The sequence below is a fragment of the Haematobia irritans genome, chromosome 5, assembly GCF_050003625.1.
Source record: "Haematobia irritans isolate KBUSLIRL chromosome 5, ASM5000362v1, whole genome shotgun sequence".
Taxonomy (NCBI): Eukaryota; Metazoa; Arthropoda; class Insecta; order Diptera; family Muscidae; genus Haematobia; species Haematobia irritans.
Genome location: NC_134401.1, coordinates 21,046,052 through 21,072,151, shown reverse-complemented (window position 1 = coordinate 21,072,151; position 26,100 = coordinate 21,046,052). Strand labels below are relative to the sequence as shown.

Genomic DNA, 26,100 nt, shown 5'->3' with positions numbered 1-26,100 from the left:
ATTTTATTTTTATAGAAAATTTTTGCAAAATTTTATTTCTATAGAAAAATTTTGCAATATTTTATTTCTATAGAAAATTTTTGCAAAAATTTATTGCTATAGAAAATTTTTTCAAAAATTTTATTTCTATAGAAAATTTTTTCAAAAATTTTATTTCTATAGAAAATTTTTGCAAAATTTTATTTCTATAGAAAATGTTTGCAAAAATTTATTTCTATAGAAAATTTTTGCAAAAATTTTATTTCTATAGAAAATTTTTGCAAAAATTTTATTTCTATAGAAAATTTTTGCAAAAATTTTATTTCTATAGAAAATTTTTGCAAAATTTTCTTTCTATAGAAAACGTTTGTCAATTTGTTTGCTATAGAAAAATTTTTGTAAAATTTTATTTTTATAGAAAATTTTTGCAAAATTTTATCAAAATTTGGTCAATATAAACTTGACGTATTTATTTCAATTTTGCATTTAAAAAACCTGAACACCCCTCAATTTGAAGGTATGTGTGTGTAGAATGTTGCTCCTATTTTGATTTTGGAATTCACTCTTCAGTTGTCAAAATGCCGTCCAAGCAAGAAGAGCAGCGTATCAAAATTTTGCTCGCGCATCGCGAAAATCCAAGCTACTCACACGCAAAGCTGGCAAAATCGCTAAAAGTTGCCAAATCAACCGTTACAAATGTAATTAAAGTGTTTGAGGAACGTTTGTCGACAGCCAGGAAGTCTGGATCGGGGGAAATCGAAAACCGGAAGCCGCTGAGACGACAAAGAGAGTTACCGGAAGTTTCAAGCGAAACCCTAACCTCTCTCTCCGAGATGCCGCAAATAAGCTGGTTGTATCGTCTACAACCGTGCATCGAGCCAAAAAACGAGCCGGACTATCGACTTACAAGAAGGTAGTGACTCCAAATCGCGATGATAAACAAAATACGATGGCCAAAGCGCGATCCCGGAGTCTGTACACGACGATGCTGACGAAGTTTGACTGCGTGGTAATGGACGACGAAACCTACGTCAAAGCCGACTACAAGCAGCTTCCGGGACAGGAGTTTTATACGGCAAAAGGAAGGGGAAAGGTAGCAGATATTTTCAAGCACATAAAACTGTCAAAGTTCGCAAAGAAATATCTGGTTTGGCAAGCCATCTGTACCTGTGGCTTGAAAAGCAGCATTTTCATAGCTTCCGGGACTGTCAACCAAGAAATTTACGTGAAAGAGTGTTTGAATAAACGTCTGCTGCCTTTCCTGAAGAAACACGGTTGTTCCGTACTGTTTTGGCCGGATTTGGCATCTTGCCATTACGGTAAAAAGGCCATGGATTGGTACGCCGCCAACAACGTGCAGGTGGTTCCCAAGGACAAGAACCCTCCCAATACGCCAGACCTCCACCCAATTGAGAAATACTGGGCTATTGTCAAGCGGAACATAAAGAAGACCAAAAAGACTGCTAAGGATGACCAGCAGTTCAAGGTAAACTGGCTTTCTGCGGCGAAGAAGGTGGACAAGGTGGCTGTACAAAATCTGATGGCAGGTGTCAAGCGGCAATTCGGATTTGGAAAAGCGAAAGCCTAACTGAATATTTTTCCTGAATTTTATACTAATTGAACTTGAAAAAGAAATTTAATTTGATTTTTTAAATAAACGATTTCACCGATTTACACGCGTTTTCCCTTGACCAAATTTTGACCGTATCACCCTTTATGTCTCGCAAAACAAACTCTCTATCAGAACTTGGAATTTCTATTCCATTATCTAGAGAATGAAGGAGAGTTCCATGACCTTTTTGATGCCCACAAAAATTCCTATGGGAATTGTTCATTTATATAGATCATCGTAAGCAATTAACTACAATAAACCTTAGTGACCCTCAAAGTTCTCATTGTTCTTGACATTGAAAGGGGAAATACTTTGCAGATTTATTTGAGAACAAAAAAAAAAACTAAGTAAAACAAGTCACTACTATCGTTCTGGGCTCATATATTTTTTTATGGTTTTAAGGCCAAATAAAGCCTGGAAGTTGGAAAAAAAAATCTTGAACTTTATGAATGTGGTTTGGTTTATACGATATGATGATATTTGCTTATTAATATATAAATTGTGTGTGGTGGTGGTGGTTGAGCAGTAAAACGCATATCGTGAGAATATTGTTAGTTTTTCTAATGACGATTTGTCATCTTCCGGAACAACAAAAGAATCCATTGAAATGTGATTGTACAAAGGAAATGACAAATCAATGTCAATATAAATATCGGTTGTGGTGTGAATAAGCAGGAGAAGATTTGAAATGTTTATGAATCGAATATTAATTTATATTCAAATTTTATCAATTTTAGAATTAGCCACAATTTGTATAATTTCATCGAAAGAAATTAAAACAGCTCCTTTTATATTTTGGGTGTAAATACTTTGTCTGCTCCTATTTTTTAGTGTAACTCTTACGGCTTATAATCACAATTATGCGATCTACACTTATTTTGAAATCACGTTCAAATTTCTGATTATCTGGCCTCTGTCCGTCTTGATTGCTTTTGTCCATGATTATTACCTCCCGTTGTTTACGCCTCCAGTTCTATTAAGAATAAAGTTCATATTTGATGAATTGTCTGTGCCACTAACCATGACTGATATACGGTTCTCCCAATTGTGTGGCTTGTGTCACAAAACCCCCTCTTGGTGGTATTCATTCAGCAAAAATAGCAAATCATAGCCCCAACGACATTTGACTGGTATTTTCTTTATCATAAAGTTTGCAAAATTACTTTACATCGTCATACATTTTGAATGGAGGAATAACATAAAATAGACTCAAAATAAGAACACACATAGTAGATAAAAAGCGTGAAATATGCTCTATTTAGAGATGTAGATTTTTTGGATTTGGTAACCGGAGCAGATGAAATTTTATAGAAAGTTTCTTACTTTTATTCAATAAATTTTGCAATAAAATTAATAGAAGTACATATATTTTTTTTATGTAAGGATAAAACATTTGAAAATTCTTCCTAAGCCACTATTTTTAATGTACATACAAAAATGCTTTATTTTTGATTATTTTTATTTATTTATCATTTTTATTTATTTATGATTTTTATTTATTATTATTAATATTTTTAATTATTTTTATTTTTTATTATTTTTATTTTTTTTTTGTTATTTTTAGTTTTTTTTGTTTGTTTTAATATTCCTATTTTTCTTTCAATAATTTTGTATTAATAGTAAACACAACCTCATAATATAACCGGTTTCTCTCAAATATTCATTCGTAAAGTTCATATCTTTTTCCTTACTTACATATTTTTTGTGTCACTTGTAGACGCTTTTTACCTTAAGGAAAAATTTGTAAAAACACTAAACGTAAAAAAAACACTAACATCATGGTTTATATGCGGCAGCTTGTGTTGTTGACTTAGCCGGCTTTGCCTTTAGGTGACTGGAGTTGTTTTTTGCGATTTGTCAGATTTTTTTTATTCGTGGCTTTCAGTTTCAAGATGAATATTAGCATAAATCACTCAAGTTTTTGTCAAATTTAAGGCGACACTACAGCAATATGCCACTTGAGGCTTCGAAGAGGTTTGGTTTTTGCGAATTTTAAGGAAATATAAACAAATAGAAGACATAACACAAACTAAAACAAAATCTTATAGACAATGCAGCATATAGGATTTTTGTAATATTTCATTTCTATAGGAAATTTTGTCAAGATTTCATTTCTATAAAAATGTTTCTCAAAATTTTATTTCTATAGATAATTTCGTCACAATTTCATTTCTATAGGAAATTTTATCAAAATTTCATTTCTATTGGAAATTTTGTCAAAATTTCATTTCTATAGGAAATTTTGTCAAAATTTCATTTCTATAGAAAATTTTGTCAAAATTTTATTTCTATAGGAAATTTTGTCAACATTTCATTTCTATAGGAAATTTTGTCAAAATTTAATTTCTTTAGGATATTTTGTCAAAATTTCATTTCTATAGGAAATTTTGTCAAAATTTCATTTCTATAGAAAAATTAAAAAAAAAATCATTTCTATAGGAATTTTTTTCAAAATTTCATTTCTATAGTAAATTTTGTCCAAATTTCTTTTCTATAGGAAATTTTGTCAAAATTTCATTTCTATAGAAAATTTAAAAAAAAACCATTTCTATAGGAATTTTTTTCAAAATTTCATTTCTATAGTAAATTTTGTAAAAATTTCAATTGTATAGGAAATTTTGTCCAAATTTCTTTTCTATAGGAAATTTTGTCAAACTTTCATTTCTATAGTAAATTTTGTCAATATTTCACTTCTATAGGAAATTTTGTCAAAATTTCATTTCTATAGGAAATTTTGTCAAAATTTCACTTCTATAGGAAGTTTTGTCAAAATTTCATTCATATAAAAAATTCTGTTAAAATTTTATTACCATAGAAAAATTTTATTTCTATAGAAAAAAATTGGTTCGAATTTTATTTCTATAGAAAATTTTGTCAAAATTTCATTTCTATAGGAAATTTTGTCAAAATTTCATTTCTATATGAAATTTTGTCAAAATTTCACTTCTATAGGAATTTTTGTCAAAATTTCATTTCTATAAAAAAAATTGTTAAAATTTTATTACCATAGAAAAATTTTATTTCTATAGAAAAAAATGGTTAGAACTTTATTTCTATAGAAAATTTTGTCACAATTTCATTCTCTGGGAAATTTTGCAAAATTTCATTCCTATAGGAAATTTTGTCAAAATTTCATTTCTTAGCAAATTTGTCAAAATTTCATTTCTATAGGAAACTTTGTCAAAATTTCATTTCTATAGGAAATTTTGTGAAAATTTCATTTCTATAGGAAATTTTGTGAAAATTTCATTTCTATAGGAAATTTTGTCAATATTTCACTTCTATAGGAAATTTTGTCAATATTTTTTGTCAAAATTTCATTTTTATAGGAAATTTTGTCAAAATTTCATTTCATTTTTTCAAAATTTTGTTACCATAGAAAAATTTTTCAAAATATCATTTCTATAGTAAATTTTGTCAAAATTTCATTTCTATAGGAAATTTTGTTAAAATTTTATTACCATAGAAAATTTTGTCAAAATTTTATTTCTATAAAGTATTTTATTCTATAGAAAATTTTACAGAAATTTTATTACTATAGGAAATTTTGTCAAAATCTTATTTTTTTAGATATTTTCATTTCTATAGGAAATTGTTTCAAAATTTCATATCTATAGGAAATTTTTTCAAAATGTCATATCTATAGGAAATTTTGCCTAAATTTCATTTCTATAGCAAATTTTGTCAAAATTTCATTTTTATAGGAAATTTTGTCAAAATTTCATTTTTATAGGAAATTTTGTCAAAATTTCATTTTTATAGGAAATTTGGCAAAATTTCATTTCAATAAAAAATTTTGTCAAAATTTCATTTCTATAGGAAATTTAGTGAAAATTTCGTGTGTATAGTAATTTTTTCTGAAATTTCATATCTTGAAGAAATTTTGTCAAAATTTCATTTTTATACGAAATTTTGTCTAAATTTCATTTCTATACGAAATTGTGGCAAAATTTCATTTCTATAGGAAATTTTGTGAAAATTTCGTGTGTATAGGAAATTTTTCTGAAATTTCATATCTTGAAGAAATTTTGTCAAAATTTAATTTTTATACGAAATTTTGTCAAAATTTCATTTCTATACGAAATTGTGACAAAATTTTATTTCTATAGTAAATTTTCATTTCTATAAGACATTTTGTTAAAAATTTATTACCATAGAAAATTTTGTCAAAATTTTATTTATATAAAGTATTTTATTCTATAGAAAATTTTACAAAAATTGTATTACTATAGGAAATTTTGTCAAAATCTTATTTTTTTAGATAATTTCGTTTCTATAGGAATTTTTTTCAAAATTTCATATTTATAGGAAATTTTTATCAAAATTTCATTTCTATAGAAAATTTTGTCAAAATTTCATTTCTATGGGAAATGTTGTCAAAATTTCATTCTATAGGAAATTTTTTCAAAATTTTATTACCATAGAAAATTTGGTCAAAATTTAATTTCTATAAGAAATTTTGTCAGCATTTCATTTCTATAGTGATACCAATTTGTTTATGTCGTCGACACTGGGTCGTATAGTTAATATAAATACCTATCAAATGTGTATAAAGGGTAAATATTCTATAAATTAATCAGAAATTTCCAAAATATTCTCAATTTCCTCAATTGGGAATACAGTATCAATGGCCAAAATTTTATTTCTATAAAGTATTTTATTCTATAGAAAATTTTACAGAAATTTTATTACTATAGGAAATTTTGTCAAAATTTTATTTTTTTAGATAATTTCATATCTATAGGAAATTTTTTCAAAATTTCATATCTATAGGAAATTTTGCCTAAATTTCATTTCTATAGCAAATTTTGTCAAAATTTCATTTCTATAGGAAATTTTATCAAAATTTCAATTCTATAGGAAATTTTGTCAAAATTTCATTTATATAGAAAATTTAGTGAAAATTTCGTGTGTATAGGAAATTTTTCTGAAATTTCATATCTTGAAGAAATTTTGTCAAAATTTCATTTTTATACGAAATTTTGTCTAAATTTAATTTCTATACGAAATTGTGGCAAATTTTCATTTCTATAGGAAATTTTGTGAAAATTTCGTGTGTATAGGAAATTTTTCTGAAATTTCATATCTTGAAGAAATTTTGTCAAAATTTAATTTTTATACGAAATTTTGTCAAAATTTAATTTCTATACGAAATTGTGACAAAATTTTATTTCTATAGTAAATTTTCATTTCTATAAGACATTTTGTTAAAATTTTTTTACCATAGAAAATTTTGTCAAAATTTTATTTATATAAAGTATTTTATTCTATAGAAAATTTTACAAAAATTTTATTACTATAGGAAATTTTGTCAAAATTTTATTTCTATAGATAATTTCGTTTCTATAGGAAATTTTTTCAAAATTTCATATTTATAGGAAATTTTTATCAAAATTTCATTTCTATAGAAAATTTTGTCAAATTTTCATTTCTATAGGAAATGTTGTCAAAATTTAATTTCTATAGGAAATTTTTTCAAAATTTTATTACCACAGAAAATTTTGTCAACATTTAATTTCTATAAGAAATTTTGTCAGCATTTCATTTCTATAGGAAATTTTGTCAAAATTTCAATTCTATAGGAAATTTTGTTTCTATAGGAAATTTTGTCAAAATTTTATGTCTATATGAAATTTAGTAAAAATTTTATTTCTATAGGATATTTAGTGAAAATTTCATTTCTATAGGAAATTTAGTGAAAACTTCATGTGTATAGGAAATTTTGCTGAAATTTCATATCTTGAAGAAATTTTGTCAAAATTTCATTTCTATACGAAATTGTGTCAGAATTTTATTTCTATAGGAAATTTTGTCAAAATTTTTCAATTAATGATAATGGACCTCATGACGTATGAGCGATACCAATTTGTTTATGTCGTCGACACTGGGTCGTATAATTAATATAAATACCTATCAAATGTGTATAAAGGGTAAATATTCTATAAATTAATCAGAAATTTCTAAAATATTCTCAAATTTCCTCAATTGGGAATACAGTGTCACTGAATTCCTTATCAAATCTCAACAAACAGATATTGTCCCAACAAAAAAAAAAAAAAAATAGAAAATTATAAAGGAAATGAAAAAAATGAAATAATTTATTCTATGATGATGAATACAGAATACATCATAGCAAAAACAACAAAAGACCTCATTTTGTTTTGCTATCAAATAAACATAGTTTTTTGTATCTTGAACTAGAAACATACAACTGCAAGGTATTTGATAGATGTGTGGATGAAGTTACCCATATCGTCCATTTCCCACCTCCCCATAATATTATATGCTATGCTTCGACACAAGCCTTTTACCCACCACCCAGAGGAGTTATACATATTTGATTTGGAACATATGAATGTTGTTCTTGTTGTTCTTCTTGCTGCTTGCGGAAGACATTGTTGTTTTTCTTTTGCTTTTCATAACATCCACATTGAGTTCTCATAGAAATGTTTGCAAAACATCTTTACATCTATCTTCAAAGGCATTCATCCACAACCAGGCTATGTCACATCACATCATTGTAGACTGTAGACCATAACCATAAATGTTTAGATATTTAATCATTTCCTTAGAAGAACTTCAAGTGTCACTTTATTCCCGTTCTGAAGAACGAACGAAAGCGAGAAAGGAAGTGAGTAAAACGGTCAAGTATCTAAAGAATGCATGTCGATGGATATGTTCTACAGATGCGGAATATATCTGGTACATAACGAAATGCATAGAGAGAAAATATAGACTGATCGACCTCAAAATTTTATTTCTATAGACAATTTTGCCAAAAAAAATCTATAGAATATTTTCTCAAAATTTTATATCTATAGAAAATTTTCTTAAAATTATATTTCTATAGAAAATTTTGTCAAAATTTTATTTTTATAGAAAATTTTCTCTAAATTTTATTTCTATGGAAAATTTTGTCAAAATTTTATTTCTATAGAAAATTTTTGCAAAATTTTATTTCAATAGAAAATTTTGTCAAAATTTAATTTCTACAGAAAATTTTTGTCAACATTTTATTTTCATAGAAAATTTTGACAAAATCGACCTCAAAATTTTATTTCTATAGACAATTTTGTCAAAAAAATTTATAGAATATTTTCTCAAAATTTTATTTATTTTGTCAAAATTTTATATCTATAGAAAATTTTCTTAAAATTTTATTTCTATAGAAAATTTTGTAAAAATTTTATTTCTATAGACAATTTTCTCAAAATTTTATTTCTATGGAAAATTTTGGCAAAATTTTATTTCTGTAGAAAATTTTGGCAAAATTTTATTTCTATAGAAAATTTTGTCAACATTTTATTTCCGTAGAAAATTTTGCCAAAATTTTATTTCTATAGAAAATTTTTGCAAAAAGAAAAGAAAATTTTCTCAAAATTTTATTTCTATGAAAAATTTTGGCAAAATTTTATTTCTGTAGAAAACTTTGGCAAAATTTTATTTCTATAGAAAATTTTGTCAACATTTTATTTCCGTAGAAAATTTTGCCAAAATTTTATTTCTATAGAAAATTTTTGCAAAATTTTATTTTTATAGAAAATTTTGTCAAAATTTAATTTCTATAGAAAATTTTTTGTCAACATTTTATTTCTATAGAAAATTTTGTCAAAATTTTATTTCTATAGAAGATTTTTGCAAAAAGAAAAGAAAATTTTCTCAAAATTTTATTTCTGTAGAAAACTTTGGCAAAATTTTATTTCTATAGAAAATTTTGTCAACATTTTATTTCCGTAGAAAATTTTGCCAAAATTTTATTTCTATAGAAAGTTTTTGCAAAATTTTATTTTTATAGAAAATTTTGTCAAAATTTAATTTCTATAGAAAATTTTTGCCAACATTTTATTTCTATAGAAAATTTTGTCAAAATTTTATTTCTATAAAAGATTTTTGCACAATTTTATTTCTGTAGAAACATTTTATTTCTATAGAAAATTTTTGAAAAATTTTAATTCTGTAGGCAATTTTTCGAAATTTTATTTCTATAGAAAGTTGTGTCAAAATTTTCTATAGAAAATTTTCGAGAAAATTTTATTTCTATAGAAAATTTTGTCAAAAGTTTATTTCTGTAGAAAATTTTGTCAACATTTTATTTCTATAGACAATTTTGTCAAAATTTTCTTTCTATAGAAAATTTCGTCAAAATTATATTTCTATAGGAAATTTTAGTCAAAATTTTATTTCTATACAAAATTTTGTCAAAATTTTGTTTCTATAGAAACTTTTTCCAATATTTTATTTCTATAGAAAATTTTTTAAAATTTTAATTCTGTATACAATTTCTCGAAATTTTATTTCTATAGAAAGTTGTGTCGAAATTTTAATTCTATAGAAAATTTTGCCAAAATTGTATTTCTATAGAAAATTTTGCCAAGATTTTATTTCTATAGAAAATTGTTGCAAAATTTTGTATATATTTTTTTTTGCAAAATTATTTATATAAGAAATTTTCTTAAAATTTTATTTCTATAGAAAATTTTCGGAAAATTTTATTTCTAAAGAAAATTTTTGCAAAATTTTATTTCTATAGAAAATTTTGTCAAAATTTTATTTCCATAGAAAATTTTGTCAAAATTTTATTTCTATTAGATAATTTTGTCAAAATTTTATGCCTATAGAAAAATTTTTGCAAAATTTTACTTCTATAGAAAAATTTTTGCAAAATTTTATTTCTATAGAAAATTTTTGCAAAAATTTATTTTCATAGAAATTTTTGTCAACATTTTATTTCCATAGAAAATGTTGTCAATAGTTTATTTCCATAGAAAATTTTTGCAAAATTTTATTTCCATAGAAAGTTTTGTCAAAATTTAATTTCTATAGAAAATTTTTGTCAACATTTTAGTTCTATAGAAAATTTTGTCAAAATTTTATTTCTATAGAAGATTTTTGCAAAATTTTATTTCTATAGAAACATTTTATTTCTAAAGAAAATTTTTGAAAAATTTTAATTCTGTAGACAATTTTTCGAAATTTTATTTCTATAGAAAGTTGTGTCAATATTTTCTATAGAAAATTTTGTCAAAATTTTATTTCTATAGAAGATTTTTGCAAAATTTTATTTTTATAGAAAACTTTTGCAACATTTTATTTCTAAAGAAAATTTTTGTAATACTTTATTTCTATAGAAGATTTTTGCAAAATTTTATTTCTATAAAAAAATTTGTCAAAATTTTATTTCTATACAAAATTTTGTCAAAATTTTATTTCTATAAAAACTTTTTTCAACATTTTATTGCTATAAAAAAATTTGTCAAAATTTTATTTCTATAGAAAATTTTTGGAAAATTTTAATTCTATACCCAATTTCTCAAAATTTTATTTCTATAGAAAGTTGTGTCAAAATTGTCTATAGAAAATTTTTGCAAAATTTTGTCAAGATTTTATTTCTATAGAAAATTTTGTCAAAATTTTATTTCTATATAAAATTTTGTTTCTATAGAAACTTTTTCAATATTTTATTTCTATAGAAAATTTTTTGAAAATTTTAATTCTGTAGACAATGTCTCGAAATTTTATTTCTATAGAAAGTTGGTTCGAAATTTTCTATAGAAAATGTTCGAGAAAATTTTATTTCTACAGGAAATTTTCGAGAAAATTTTATTTCTATTTTTGACACCAAAACTGTATTTCTATAGAAAATTTTGTCAAGATTTTATTTCTATAGAAAATTGTTGCAAAAGTTTCTATATATTTTTTTGAAAAATTATTTCTATAAGAAATTTTCTTAAAATTTTATTTCTATAGAAAATTTTCGCAAAATTTTATTTCTAAAGAAAATTTTTGCAAAATTTTATTTCTATTGAAAATTTTGTCAAAATTTTATTACTATAGAACATTTTGTTAAAATTTTATTTCCTTAGAAAATTTTGTCAAAATTTTATTTCTAAAGGAAATTTTCGCAAAATTTTATTTCTAAATAAAATTTTGTCAAGATTTTATTTCCATAGAAAATTTTGTCAAAATTTTATGTCTATAGAAATTTTTGTCAACATTTTATTTCCATAGAAATTTTTGTCAATAGTTTATTTCCATAGAATTTTTTTCAAAATGTTATATCTACAGTGTATGTTCTATAAAATTTATGGTATGATGAACTACAACAACTAGAGATGGGATAAACTTGAATCTGGATATATAATTGAGAGGCAGAGGAAAAAAACAGAAAAATTAAAGGAATGAACACAGTTCTATCTCTTAATCTATACGTGATGTTGCTTCTGTAATTCTCACCTTTATCTAGAGTAGCAGTTCATCTTCCTCATCCATCCATGCCATGAAGTAATGCAGACGTCGTCTATCCATAACAAAGTTATGTGCTTTTATTTACCCCACCTTGATCACATCCATCTGATACAAGTTTAACTTTGTTTTTCTTTTTTTCGTAGAATGTTTGTTTTTTTCTATTAATTTCAATTTATTTTATTGGATTCTATTCAAGACTAGCTTTTTTACAAAATTAAAATTAAATACCTGAAGGTAGTAATTTTCAATTCTACATTATTGTTATTGCTTGAAGCTATGTGCTGCTTTATTGTTGTCGATTAGAAATTAAGATTTTGAACTTTACGAGAATTATTCATTAGAACTCTTAGGAAAAAGTGAATGAATCATTTCTATACCAGTGAGTTTGATTTGTGTCAGGTGTTCAACCATCAACAACAACAACAGCAACAACTTGAGAATGTTGTCTTTGGAATTGTTGCATTTCTAATGTTGGTAAAACTTCCTGTTACCAATGTTAGTTTATTTTTCCTGGTAATTGTTTTCTTTCATCTTTGTTATTTTTGCTTTAGTTTTATAGAAAAAAAATCTATCATAGTTTCTTTTCTTATCGAATTATCTCAATTGGTTTCTTGGTTAAGTTCTCCTATTGTTCGAAAGTCATGATTTCTTTGAAATATCAATTCAAAGAAAGTAATTTTCGTAATGGAAAGAAGAGGATATTCAACTTAAAGAAATTGGTTTCGAAATCACATTTTCTTATTTTATATAGAAAATTATATCAAAATTTTATTTCTATAGAAAATTTTGTTCCTATAGGAAGTTTTTTCAAAATTTTATTTCTATAGTAACGATTGTAAAAATTTTATTCCGATAGAAAATGTTATGAAAATTTTATTTCAATAGAAAAAATTCTGAAAATTTTATTTCTATAGAAAATTTTCTGAAAATTTTATTTCTATAGAAAATTTTCTGAAAATTTTATTTCTATAGAAAATTTTCTGAAAATTTTATTTCTATAGAAAATTTTCCGAAAATTTTATTTCTATAGAAAATTGTTCTGAAAATTTTATTTATATAGAACATTTTCAAAAAAAAATTATTTCTATTGAAAATTTTCTGAAAATTTTATTTCTACAGAAAGTTTTCTTAAAGTTTTATTTCTGTAGAAGATTTTCTAAAAAATTAATTTCTATGGAAAATTTTGTCAAAATTTTATTTCTATTGAAAATTTTCTGAAAATTTTATTTTATGGAAAATTTTCTGAAAATTTTATTTCTGTAGAAAATTTTGTCAAAATTTTATTTCTATAGAACATTTTTTGCTGAACATTTTATTTCTATAAAAAATTTTATTTCTGTAGAAAATTTTTCTGAAAATTTTATTTCTATAAAAAATTTTTCTGAAAATTTTATTTCTATAGAAGATTTTCTGAAAATTTTATTTCTATAGAAAATTTTCTGAAAATTTTATTTCTATAAAAAATTTACTGAAAATATTACTTCTATAGAAAATTTTCTGAAAATTTTATTTCTATAGAAAATTTTCTGAAAATTTTATTTCTATAGAAAATTTTCTGAAAATTTTATTTCTATAGAAATTTTTCTGAAAATTTTATTTCTATAAAAAATTTTTCTTAAAATTTTATTTCTAAAAAAAATTTTTCTAAAAATTTTATTTCTATAGAAAATTTTCTGAAAGTTTTATTTCTATAGAAAATTTTCTGAAAATTTTATTTCTATAAAAAAATTACTGAAAATATTACTTCTATAGAAAATTTTCTGAAAATTTTATTTCTATAAAAAATTTTTCTGAAAATTTTATTTCTATAGAAAATTTTCTGAAAATTTTATTTCTATAGAAAATTGTTCTGAAAATTTATTTCTATAAAAACTTTTCTGAAAATTTTATTTCTATAGAAAATTTTCTGAAAATTTTATTTCTATAAAAAATTTTCTGAAAATTTTATTTCTATAGAAAATTGTCTGAAAATTTTATTTCTATAAAAAAATTTTCTGAAAATTTTATTTCTATAGAAAATTTTCTGAAAATTTTATTTCTATAAAAAATTTTCTGAAAATTTTATTTCTATAGAAAATTTTCTGACAATTTTATTTCCATAGAAAATTTTCTGAAAATTTTATTTCTATAGAAAATTTTTCTGAAAATTTTATTTCTATAGAAAATTGTTCTGAAAATATAGAAAATTTTATTTTTATAAAAAATTTTCTAAAAATTTTATTTATATTGAACAGTTTCTAAAAATTTTATTTATATAGAACATTTTCAAAAAATTTTATTTCTATTGAAAATTTTCTGAAAATTTTATTTCTACAGAAAGTTTTCTTAAAATTTTATTTCTGTAGAAAATTTTCTAAAAAATTAATTTTAATGGAAAATTTTGTCAAAATTTTATTTCTATCGTAAATTTTCTGAAAATTTTATTTCTGTAGAAAATTTTAATTCTGTAGAAAATTTTGTCAAAATTTTATTTCTATAGAAAAAAAAAACTTTTTCTGATAATTTTATTTCTAAAGAAAATTTTCTGAAAATTTTATTTCTAAAGAAAATTTTCTGAAAATTGTATTTCTATAAAATTTTTTTCTGAAAATTTTATATCTATAGAAAATTTTCTGGAAATTTTATTTCTATAGAACATTTTCTGAAAATTTTATTTCTATAGGAAATTTTCTGAAAATTTTATTTCTATAGAAAATTTTTCTGAAAATTATATTTACATAGATCATTATCTGAAAATTTTATTTCTATAGAAAATTTTCTCTCCATTTTATTTCTATAGAAAATTTTTCTGAAAATTTTATTTCTATAAAAAATTTTTCTGAAAATTTTTTTTCTATAGAAAATCTTTTGAAAAATTTTCTGAAAATTTTATTTCTATAGAAAATTTTCTGAAAATTTTATTTCTATAGAAAATTTTCTGACAATTTTATTTCAATAGAAAATTTTCTGAAAATTTTATTTCTATAGAAAATTTTCTGAAAATTTTATTTCTGTAGAAAATTTTCTGAAAATTTTTTTTCTATAGAACATTTTTCTGAACATTTTATTTCTATAAAAAATTTATTTGTATAGAAAATTTTCTGATAATTTTATTTCTATAGAAAATTTTCTGATAATTTTATTTCTAAAAAAAATTTTCTGAAAATTTTATTTCTAAAGAAAATTTTCTGAAAATATTATTTCTATAGAAAATTTTCTGAAAATTTTATTTCTATAGAAAATTTTCTGAAAATTTTATTTCTATAAAAAATTTTTCTGATAATTTTATTTCTATAGAAAATTTTCTGAAAATTTTATTTATATAGAAAATTGTCTGAAAATTTTATTTATATAGAAAATTTTCTGGAAATTTTATTTCTATAGAACATTTTCTGAAAATTTTATTTTTTTTTTTTTAGAAAATTTTCTGAAAATTTAATTTCTATAGAAAATTTTCTGAAAATATAGAAAATTTCATTTTTATAAAAAATTTTCTAAAAATTTTATTTATATAGAACATTTTCAAAAAATTTTATTTCTATTGAAAATTTTCTAAAAATTTTATTTCTATAGAATTTTTTTTTTTTAAATTGTATTTCTATAGAAATTTTTGTCAAAATTTTATTTATTATTTATTTATTATTCATTATTAAATATTAATTAAAGTTTTTGCTGGGATTATCGACTAATTATCTGGGGATATGGCTAAGAAAATATTACCATCCATCAAATCATAGTTAATAGCTACCACCAGTTAGCGCCGCCAACTACTAATAGAGAAATTAAAATTTTCTTAATGTTTGATAATTTGAAAAATACAAAACAAAATAGCTCATCAAATGAAATTTAGTAATTGCTCACATTTTTCATCTTCTTTTTTATCATATCTACCAAAAAAAAAAAAAACAAACGCAATTACAATGTAATTGAGGTTCGTAACGTTAGCTTCTTTCTACAATAGACGTTAAAACGACCACTTGATTGAAGAAGAGAAAAATGGTTGTTAAATTAGTATTAATTAAAATAAACTGTAGATATATAGTAAAATTACTTTATTTGAAGCGTTTATGATTGAAAATAAAAATGATAAAGAAAACGAAACAATGAAGGGAACAATGAACTTGGTAATTTATTTTGATAGCAGTTATTAATAAACAAAAAAAACGTTGATTAATTTTATCATGAGCATATAGATTTTTTTTTCAATACTCTTATTTATTTATATATGAATAATGGTTTTTAATAATTTTTGTAATTTTTTCTTATTTCATTTACTTTTAGTGAACAAAGTATTATCGGAGCACGAGCCTCCGTTATGGTTTACGATGATAACCAAAAGAAATGGGTGCCTTCGGGGACCTCGTCTGGCCTTAGCAAGGTCCAAATCTATCATCATCAACAGAATAACACATTTCGTGTGGTGGGACGCAAGTTACAAGATCATGAGGTTGTCATTAATTGTTCCATATTAAAAGGACTGAAATATAATCAAGCCACTGCCACATTTCATCAATGGCGCGATTCAAAATATGTCTATGGTCTCAATTTCTCAAGTCCAAATGATGCTGAAGCCTTTGCCAGGGCTATGATGCATGCGTTGGAGGTAAGTTTATTATATATAAAAAATATTTAAGTTAATCAGTAAAGGATGGTGGTCACGGTTGCCACACTTGGTAGAATTCTAATAAAAATTGTAGCTGTTTTACTGTTTGCTAGATTTATAGAATTTTTGATGTTTTGGTATATTTTGCAACATCGAAATTGGCAAAGGCTATTTCATTCAAATCGATGATTTGAAATTGGCAAAGAAAAAGAGAAATGTTTGTATAAAGACTTCTTACGACAAAAGCCGACTATCATAAGCCTTTTTCGGAAGGTTCAAGTGTGGTTCACTTTGGTTTTGGTGAACTACCAGAATTTGTTCTGATAATTGGTTGATAGTTTTGCTGCAAGCAGAGGATGCTGATGAGGAATGTGGTAATTCCGAAACGTGCGTCCATCCAACCATCTTGCAGTCTATAGGGCTTTGCTCAAATAAATTTAACAAACATTCTTTTCCTCTGTTGGTTAAGCTACTCTTGTAGTTTAGTCAACGCAATGGTTTTTAAGCTGTGATCTAAACAACAAATGAAATAAAATTTTGACAAAATTTTCTATAGAAATAAAAAAAAATCTACAAATAAAATTTTGACAACATTTTTATCGACATAAAAATTTTGACAAAATTTTCTATGGACATTAAAATTTTGACAACATTTTTTATAGAAATAAAATTTTGACAAAATTTTCTATAGACATACAAATTTTGGCAAAATTTTCCATAGAAATAACGATTTGACAAAATTTTCTATAGAAATAAACTTTTGGCAAAATTGTCTATAGATATAAAATTTTGTCAAAATTTTCTATAGAAATACAATTTTGGAAAAATTTTCTATAGAAATAAAATTTTGACAAAATTTTCTATAGACATAAAAAATTTGGCATAATTTTCCCTAGAAATAACTTTTTGACAAAATTGTCTATAGAAATAAAATTTTAGCAAAATTGTCCATAGAAATAAAATTTTGTAAAAATTTTCTATAGAAATAACATTTTTGGCAAAATTTTCTATAGAAATAAAATTTTGTCAAAAATTTTTATAGAAATAAAACTTTGGTAAAATTTTCAATAGAAATAAAATTTTGGCAAAATTTTCCATAGAACTTTTTTGACAAAATTGTCTATAGAGCTAAAATTTTGGCAAAATTTTCTATAGAAATAAAATGTTGACAAAATTTGCTATAGACATAAAAATTTTGGCAAATTTTCTATAGATATAAAATTTTGACAAATTTTTCTATAGACATAAAAATTTAGACAAAATTTTCTATAGAAATAACTTTTTGACAAAATTTTCTATAGAAATAGAATTTTCTCAAAATTTTCTATAGAAATAAAATTTTGACAAAATTTTCTATAGACATAAAAATTTTGACAAAATTTTCTATAGACATAAAAATTTTGACAAAATTTTCTATAGAAATAAAATATTGGCAAAATTTTCTATAGAAATAAAATTTTGGCAAAATTTTCTATAGACATAAAAATTTGGACAAAATTTTCTATAGAAACCAAATTTTTACAAAATTTTGTACAGAAGTAAAATTTTGACAAAATTTTCTGTAGAAATACAATATTGTCAAAATTTTCTATAGAAATAAAAATTTGACGACATTTTCTTTAGAAATAAAATTTTGAAAAAATGTTCTATAGAAGTAAAATGTTGACAAAAATTTCTTTAGAAATAAAATTTTGACAAAATTTTCTATAGAACAAAATTGTGGCAAAATATTCTATAGAAATAAAAATTTGGCAAAATTTATAGATAATCCCAGCAAAAACTTTAGTTACCATTTAATAATTAAATAAATAATAAATAACATTTTTAAAAATTTTTAATAGAAATAAAATTTTGACAAAATTTTCTATAGAAATAAATTTTTAACAAAATTGTCTATAGAAATAAAATTTTGTCAAAATTTTCTATAGAAATAATATTTTGTCCAAATTTTCTATAGAAATAAAATTTTGGCAAAATTTTCTATAGAAATAAAATTTTGGCAAAATTTTCGAAAAATAAAATTTTGACAAAATTTTCTATAGATATAAAATTTTGACAAAAATTTCTTTAGAAATAAAATTTTGTCAAAATTTTTTATAGAAAAAAAATTTTGGCAAAATTTTCTATATAAAAAAAATTTTGGCAAAATTTTCCATAGAAATAACGTTGTCAAAATTTTGCCAAAATTTTCTATAGAAATAAAATTTTGCCAAAATTTTCTACAGAAATAAAATTTTGACAAAATTTTCTATAGAAATAAAATTTTGTCAAAAATTTCTATAGAAATAAAATTTTGTCAAATTTTTTTTAGAAATAAATTTTTTTCAAAATTTTCTTTAGAAATAAAATTTTGAGAAAATTTTGCGATAGAAATAAAATTTTGACAAAATTTTCTATAGACATAAAAATTTTGGAAAAATTTTCTATAGAAATAAAATTTTGGAAAATTTTTCTATAGAAATAAAATTTTGACAACATTTTTTTTAGAAATAAAATTTTGAGAAAATTTTTCGATAGAAATAAAATTTTAACAAAATTTTCTATAGACATAAAAATTTTGGCAAAATTTTCTATAGAAATAAAATTTTGTCAAAATTTTCTATAGAAATAAAATTTTGTCAACATTTTCGATAGAAATGAAATTTTGACAAAATTTTCTATAGAAATAAAATTTTTCCATTTGTTTTGTTTTGTTATTGTTGGTTTTGTTCTTTAAGCATTGTTGTTGTTTTTTATTGCAGCTTAAAACCATACATTGACTAAACTACAAGTGTAGCTTAACCAACAGAGGAAAAAAATGTTTGTCAAATTTATTTGGGCAAAGCCCTATAGACTGCAAGATGGTTGGATGGACGCACGTTTCGGAATTACCACATTCCTCATCAGCATCCTCTACTTGCAGCAAAACTATCAACCAATTATCAGAATAAATTCAGGCAGTTTATTAAACCCAACAAAAACCACACTTGAACCCTCCGAAAAATGGTTTTACATTGAAATAAAATTTTGTCAAAATTTTCTATAGAAATAAAATTTTGTCAAAATTTTCTTTAGAAATAAAATTTTGAGAAAATTTTCTATAGACATAAACATTTTCGAAAAATTTTCTATAGAAATAAAATTTTGGAAAAATTTTCTATAGAAATAAAAGTTTGACAAAATTTTTTTTAGGGATAAAATTTTGAGAAAATTTTTCGATAGAAATAAAATTTTAACAAAATTTTCTATAGACATAAACATTTTGGCAAAATTTTCTATAGAAATAAAATGTTGACAAATTTGTCTATAGACATAAAAATTTTGACAAAATTATTTTATAGTAATAAATTGTTTACAAAATTTTCTATACACATAAAAATTTTGAAAAAAAATTCTATAGACATAAAAATTTTGGCAAAATTTTCTATAGAAATAAAATTGTGACAAATTTTTCTGTGGACATAAAACTTTTGACAAAATTTTTTATAGAAATTAAATTTTGGTAAAATTTTCTATAAAAATAAAATATTGACAAAATTTTCTTTAGAAATAAAATTTTGACAAAATTTTCTTTAGAAATAAAATTTTGACAAAATTTTTCGATCGAAATAAAATTTTAACAAAGGTCCAAGGGATTCACATCCGGAGATTTTGGAGTTCTTTGTGCACTAGACATCAAGCGAAGGACCTCCTTTTCAAACCATTCGTAAATGAAGTGTGCTGATTGCGATGGTGCTGAGTTCTATTGGAAAGTCCATGGTCTGTGGCCGAAAAATATGACTGCCCAAGACTTCAATAATGTCTTTAGAACATTTTCGCTATAATATTCGCCATTTATTTTGACTACACGGTCGATGAATGCGAGCGAGGAGCGTCCATCAGCCGTTACGGTGGCAGACCACACCATGATCATGACCTCTTTGACAAGTAAACCCGATCCTTTTGTTGATCACAAACGGTTCAACTTGGAATGGCTTTTCATGTGAGAAAGCCAAATTCGGTAACTGGCCACTAGATAGTGTCACGGCCTAAAGGAAAATAAAAGTTGATGCGGTCACCCCCCAGTTTTGTAGCATATTCGAAGACAATTTCAGAACACCAAAACTTTTTTTTCCGTGCACCCTACGACCCCCCGAAATACAATTTATTGTGCTGTGTCGTCATTTGAAGTCCGATCGAAAAGAAACGCATATCGTTGTTCGTGGTTGATCAGGCGCTATATATCGTGCATTGGTCATTTTTGACTCCGACGTCAAATTTGATTTTTATTTTTTTTATTTCGCTTCGTATACCCTTATGATGTCCATTTCTGATAACGATTATAAAGATTATAAAGTTACAGAGTTTTTAAAAGTGTTTGCTGTATTGTCACATTTACAATGGTGTAGTGCTCTAAAAGATAGTCTCTTGTGCTTTCGTAAACTGGTAAACAATAAAATTAACTGTCACTTGAATGAATGTGACAGCTGTCAGACGACCTGTTTAGAAATGATAACAACCTGAAGTTGGTAGCAATACGTATCAGCCACACTACGTATTTGCTTACCTTTAAGAAAATCTATGTAATTTTTTCAAAATTAATATGTCATTTTCCGAGTTGGAATGGGTATCAATAGTATATAGATATTTTATAACTTTAACTAATCTCTTCTTATATTGAATCACTCTTTTTTTAAACTATCTCATCTCTCCCCTTTGCAGGTTCTTAGTGGGCGTGTCGCCAATAATCCTGGTCAGCCAACAAATGGCAATGGTTATGAAGAGGATATGGGCTATCGTACCATGACCAGTGAAGATGCAGCAATTCTGCGGCAACAACAACAGATAACAGGTCAGGTAACACCATCGGCTCAAACACCTACTTCACAAACCAATCAAAATAATATTCCACAAAGCCCACCGACACCACAGCAGGGTCATCATCGTACAAGCAGGTTAGTTTATCGTTTCAAAGTCGATATAAATGTGTGTTTAGGTGTTAGAAAATTTCGAAAAAGAAATAAATCAATGTTAGAAATATGTAGTTATTATTTGATCAATGAGTTTGATCACTATCTAGAAAATTTCTTGAATTCATAAATGCTCGTAACTATTTTTACTTACATATAGTATGTTTTTCTTGTCTTTTTTATTTTCTTTCTAATTTTTTTTTCATTTGGTAATGTGTGTGTGTGTTGTGCGTGAAAAATTAAATGTTCTGTTTTTGGTTTCCAAAAACTTGTGTATCCGTTCATCAACATGGAAAAATGCTAACAATCAACATAAATCATAATCACTTTATCACCAATTAACTATCTGTTCTTCAACATCACCTCGGATAAATATTTTGGATAAAATAAAAAAAAAACTCTCATCACCACCATCACCGTCACTTTCAACATGGTCTATCTCCCTGTATCATCTTCAAACAAAAAAAATCTACAACAAAAAATGCAAATGTTTACTTGTAATTTTTTATTTTTTAAATTTATGGCACATTCGATAAAAAATATTCTCATTCTCATTTCTATAAAAAAAAATTGAACTAATGTTGCTATTGATATCCAACTTAATCCATTTCCCTAAAATTCTATAAAAAAAAAACTAATGTTATCCGAATAAAAAAATTGCTATCCGCGTCCTTTTATCCTACATTAAATTTAATTTTTATCTATGATACTTTATTTATCATTTATTCTGACACTTCTAATTGGAAATAATTCCATATCCCCAACTTTTTGATTTTTTCAATATTTTTGCCACATAATAATAATTTTCGAAACCAAAATTATTTTAATAAATATTATCCGCATGCCTAACCTCGATGTATCCAACTCCAAAAAAAATCTAAAAATTCTCTTACCCAAACTATTGGCCAATATTCGTCTAATATCCCTGTTATCTGATTTTCGTTTTTTCTTCCTGAAATATGCTTATGTTTATACTTGCCACCTTATTATTAATACTTGTATATTTATATATTAATATCCAATTTATTTTCTTATTCTTAAATTAAAATTAAAAATTTTAAATCAATTCATTATATAATATTATTTAATTTCTATTTAATAATTAAATGTATCATTTATTCTTATTTATTATCCAATTTATATATTTTTTCTAAAATGCACAATAATTAATATTTTTTTTTAATTTTTTCTGAAATGTCTCTATTATTATTGAAACCAATTTATTATTTATTCAAATTTTTAATTATTTTTTTCCATTATAATAATTTTTCTTAACGAATATCATTACCAATGTGTAAAAATAATTTTTAAAAAATCCATCCACTTTGTATTAAATGATAATTTTTTTATTAAATTTAAAAATTTTCCTGATTTTTGATATTGAATTGAAACCAATGGTTTACGCATATTTATAATTTATTTTTGGACCATAATAATTTTTTACATTTAACGTACATTTATTACTATCTTTTATTAAAATTTTTAATATTGTCCGTTGCTTATACAAAAATAATTTTTAAAAAATTATCCACTTTTTTTTTGTTTTTTATACCTATAATTAATTGTTTTAAATTAATTATTTATATTATAATATCCTTTGGTCCATCCATCAATTTATTTTATTATTCTCAAATTCTTAAAATTAAAAAAAATATAAATTAATTTCTAATCTAATTCAAATCTTTTCTAATATTGTTATTATTTTATTACTCTTTATTTATTTAATTTATTTTAATTATTTATCCTATTTATTTTTGTTACTTAAATTCGCAATGTAATATGATTTTTTCCGAAATGTCTTGCTATTATTTATTGCTTATTGTTATTAACTATTGATTTATATTTTTATAATATTTATTAAATAAAATAAATAATATTTATTTATTTTATTTTATAATATTCTTTTATCCATCTACAATTTTTTCGGATTTTATTATTAATATTTTATATTATTTATTTTTATGAATTCATTGCATTTTTGACTATTGTTTTTTTTTATAAATTAATTTCTAATCTAATTCAAATCTTTTCTAATATTGTTATTATTTTATTATTCTTTATTTATTTAATTTACTTTAATTATTTATCCAATTTATATTTGTTACTTTAAATTCGCAATTTAATATAATTTTTTTCCGAAATGTCTTGCTATTATTTATTGCTTATTGTTATTAAATATTGATTTATATTTTCAATCAAATTATTTTATAATATCCTTTTATGTATCTACAATTTTTTCGGATTTAATTATTAATATTTTGTATTATTTATTTTTATGAATTCATTGCATTTTTGACTATTGTTTTTTTTTATAAATTAATTTCTAATCTAATTCAAATATTTTAATATTGTTATTATTTTATTACTCTTTATTTATTTAATTTACTTTAATTATTTATCCAATTTATATTTGTTACTTTAAATTCGCAATTTAATATAATTTTTTTCCGAAATGTCTTGCTATTATTTATTTCTTATTGTTATTAAATATTGATTTATATTTTCAATCAAATTATTTTATAATATCCTTTTATGCATCTACAACTTTTTCGGATTTTATTATTAATATTTTATATTATTTATTTTTATGAATTCATTGCATTTTTGACTACTGTTGTTTTTTTTTTTTTTTGGGGATACTTGTATATTTATATATTAATATCCAATTTATTTTCTTATTCTTAAATTAAAATTAATAATTTTAAATCAATTCATTTTATAATATTATTTTATTTTTATTTAATAATTAAATGTATCATTTATTCTTATTTATTTTATTTATTATCCAATTTATATATTTTTTCTAAAATGCACAATAATTAATATTTTTTTTTTAAATTTTTTTCTGAAATGTCTCTATAATTTATTGCTTTTTGTTATTAACTCTTTATGAATATTTTCAATTTTTATAATGTCCTTTTATTCATCCATCAATTTTGTTCGGGTTTTATTATTAATAATGAATTCATTGCATTATTTTTATTTTTTCATTATTTTTTGTTATTATTTTTATTTATTATTATTATTTATTATATCATTATTATTTGTATTTACTTATCCAATTTATATGTTTTTTCTAAAATTTGCAACAATTCATATATTTTTCTTTTCTAATTTATTCCGAAATGTCTTACTATTTATATTTTTGTTTTATTTATTGCTTATTGTTATTAACCACTTATTTATATTTTCTATTAATTTCTTTTATAATATCCTTGTGTCCATACATCAATTTATTTTCGATTTTTATTATAAAATTTTTTTTATATTTATAAATTTATTCTTAAATAAAATTTTAAAATTATTTTAATTGTTATAACTATTTATTTTTCATTTTCAATCATTTTATACTATACTACATTTTATACTAATATTATTACTTTTTATTTATTTAATTAATTATACTATACTACATTTCATACTAATTTTATTACTTTTTATTTGTTTAATTAATTTATTTATTCATTTTGTTTTATTTTATATATTTTAATAAATTTATTGCATTTATTATCTTATAATAATATATTAATATACAATTTATTTTATTATTCTTAAATTAAAATTAAAAATTTTAAATCAATTCCTTTTATAATATTATTATTTTTATTTATTATTATTATTTATTATATTATTATTATTTTTATTTACTTATCCAATTTATATGTTTTTTTTTCTAAAATTTGCAATAATTAATATATTTTTCTTTTTTAATTTTTTCCGAAATGTATATTTATATTTTTTTTATTTATTGCTTATTGTTATTAACCACTTATTTATATTTTCTATTAATTTATTTTATAATATCCTTTTGTCCATCCATCAATTTATTTTCGATTTTTATTATTATTTTTTTTTGTTTTATATTTATAAATTTATTCTTAAATAAAATTTTAAAATTATTTTTATTGTTATAACTATTTATTTTTCATTTTCAATCATTTTATACTATACTACATTTTATACTAATATTATTACTTTTTATTTATTTAATTAATTTATTTATTCATTTTGTTTTATTTTATTTTACTTATTCTATTTTATTTATTTTAATAAATTTATTGCATTTATTTATTATTACTTTTTCTTATTGATACTTGCAAATTTATATATTTATCCAATTTATTTTATTATTCCACAATTTGAAATAATTAATATATTTTTTTCTAATTTTTTGATTTTTTAATTGATAAATAAATGTACATTTCTTTGCTATCATCAAATAAAATTGTTTTTTTTTTAATTTTATGTATTATGTTTAATACATTAAAAACAAAAAAAAATTATTTGAATTAAATTTTTGTATCAACTTTTTTTTGGTATTCAATTGTGTCGATCTTTAATATCTTAATTTATTTTCCTCTAAATTTTTTTTATTGTTACTATTCTTATCGGTTGTTTTTTTTTGTTAATTATTTATTAATTAAAAATATAAATATCTAAATTTTATTAAAAAAAACACGATTTTGGATTTTTTGATGGAATCTTCCTTTCGGCCTTTAATAAATATTCGTTATACTGATTATCCATTATGATTTGGATCTATATTTATATATTAATTAAATTACTATTAATTTTTATTATGTGAATTTATTATATCTAATTTTTATAAAAAAAAACTTGTGCTTTGATTCTCCTCTTGAACTTTAAAATAATTTGATTTTCTTCTTTGACTGTAATAAATATTCGTTATACTAATTGTGCATTTTGATTTGGTATTATATTTATATATTATTTTATATTAATTAATTAAATTA

General features: G+C 22.2%; 1 protein-coding gene across 6 annotated transcripts in view; it reads left to right on the top strand.

Moving 5' to 3' along the window:
• Window positions 1-26,100, top strand: part of ena (ENAH actin regulator enabled) — a 195,494-nt gene that overhangs the window by 154,966 nt on the left and 14,428 nt on the right. For all 6 annotated transcript variants that reach the window (XM_075313604.1, XM_075313603.1, XM_075313599.1 and 3 more), the window contains 2 exons: window positions 16,097-16,418; window positions 21,099-21,331. In XM_075313604.1, the coding sequence (XP_075169719.1) occupies window positions 16,097-16,418; window positions 21,099-21,331 (555 nt within the window). The remainder of the gene's footprint in view (window positions 1-16,096; window positions 16,419-21,098; window positions 21,332-26,100) is intronic.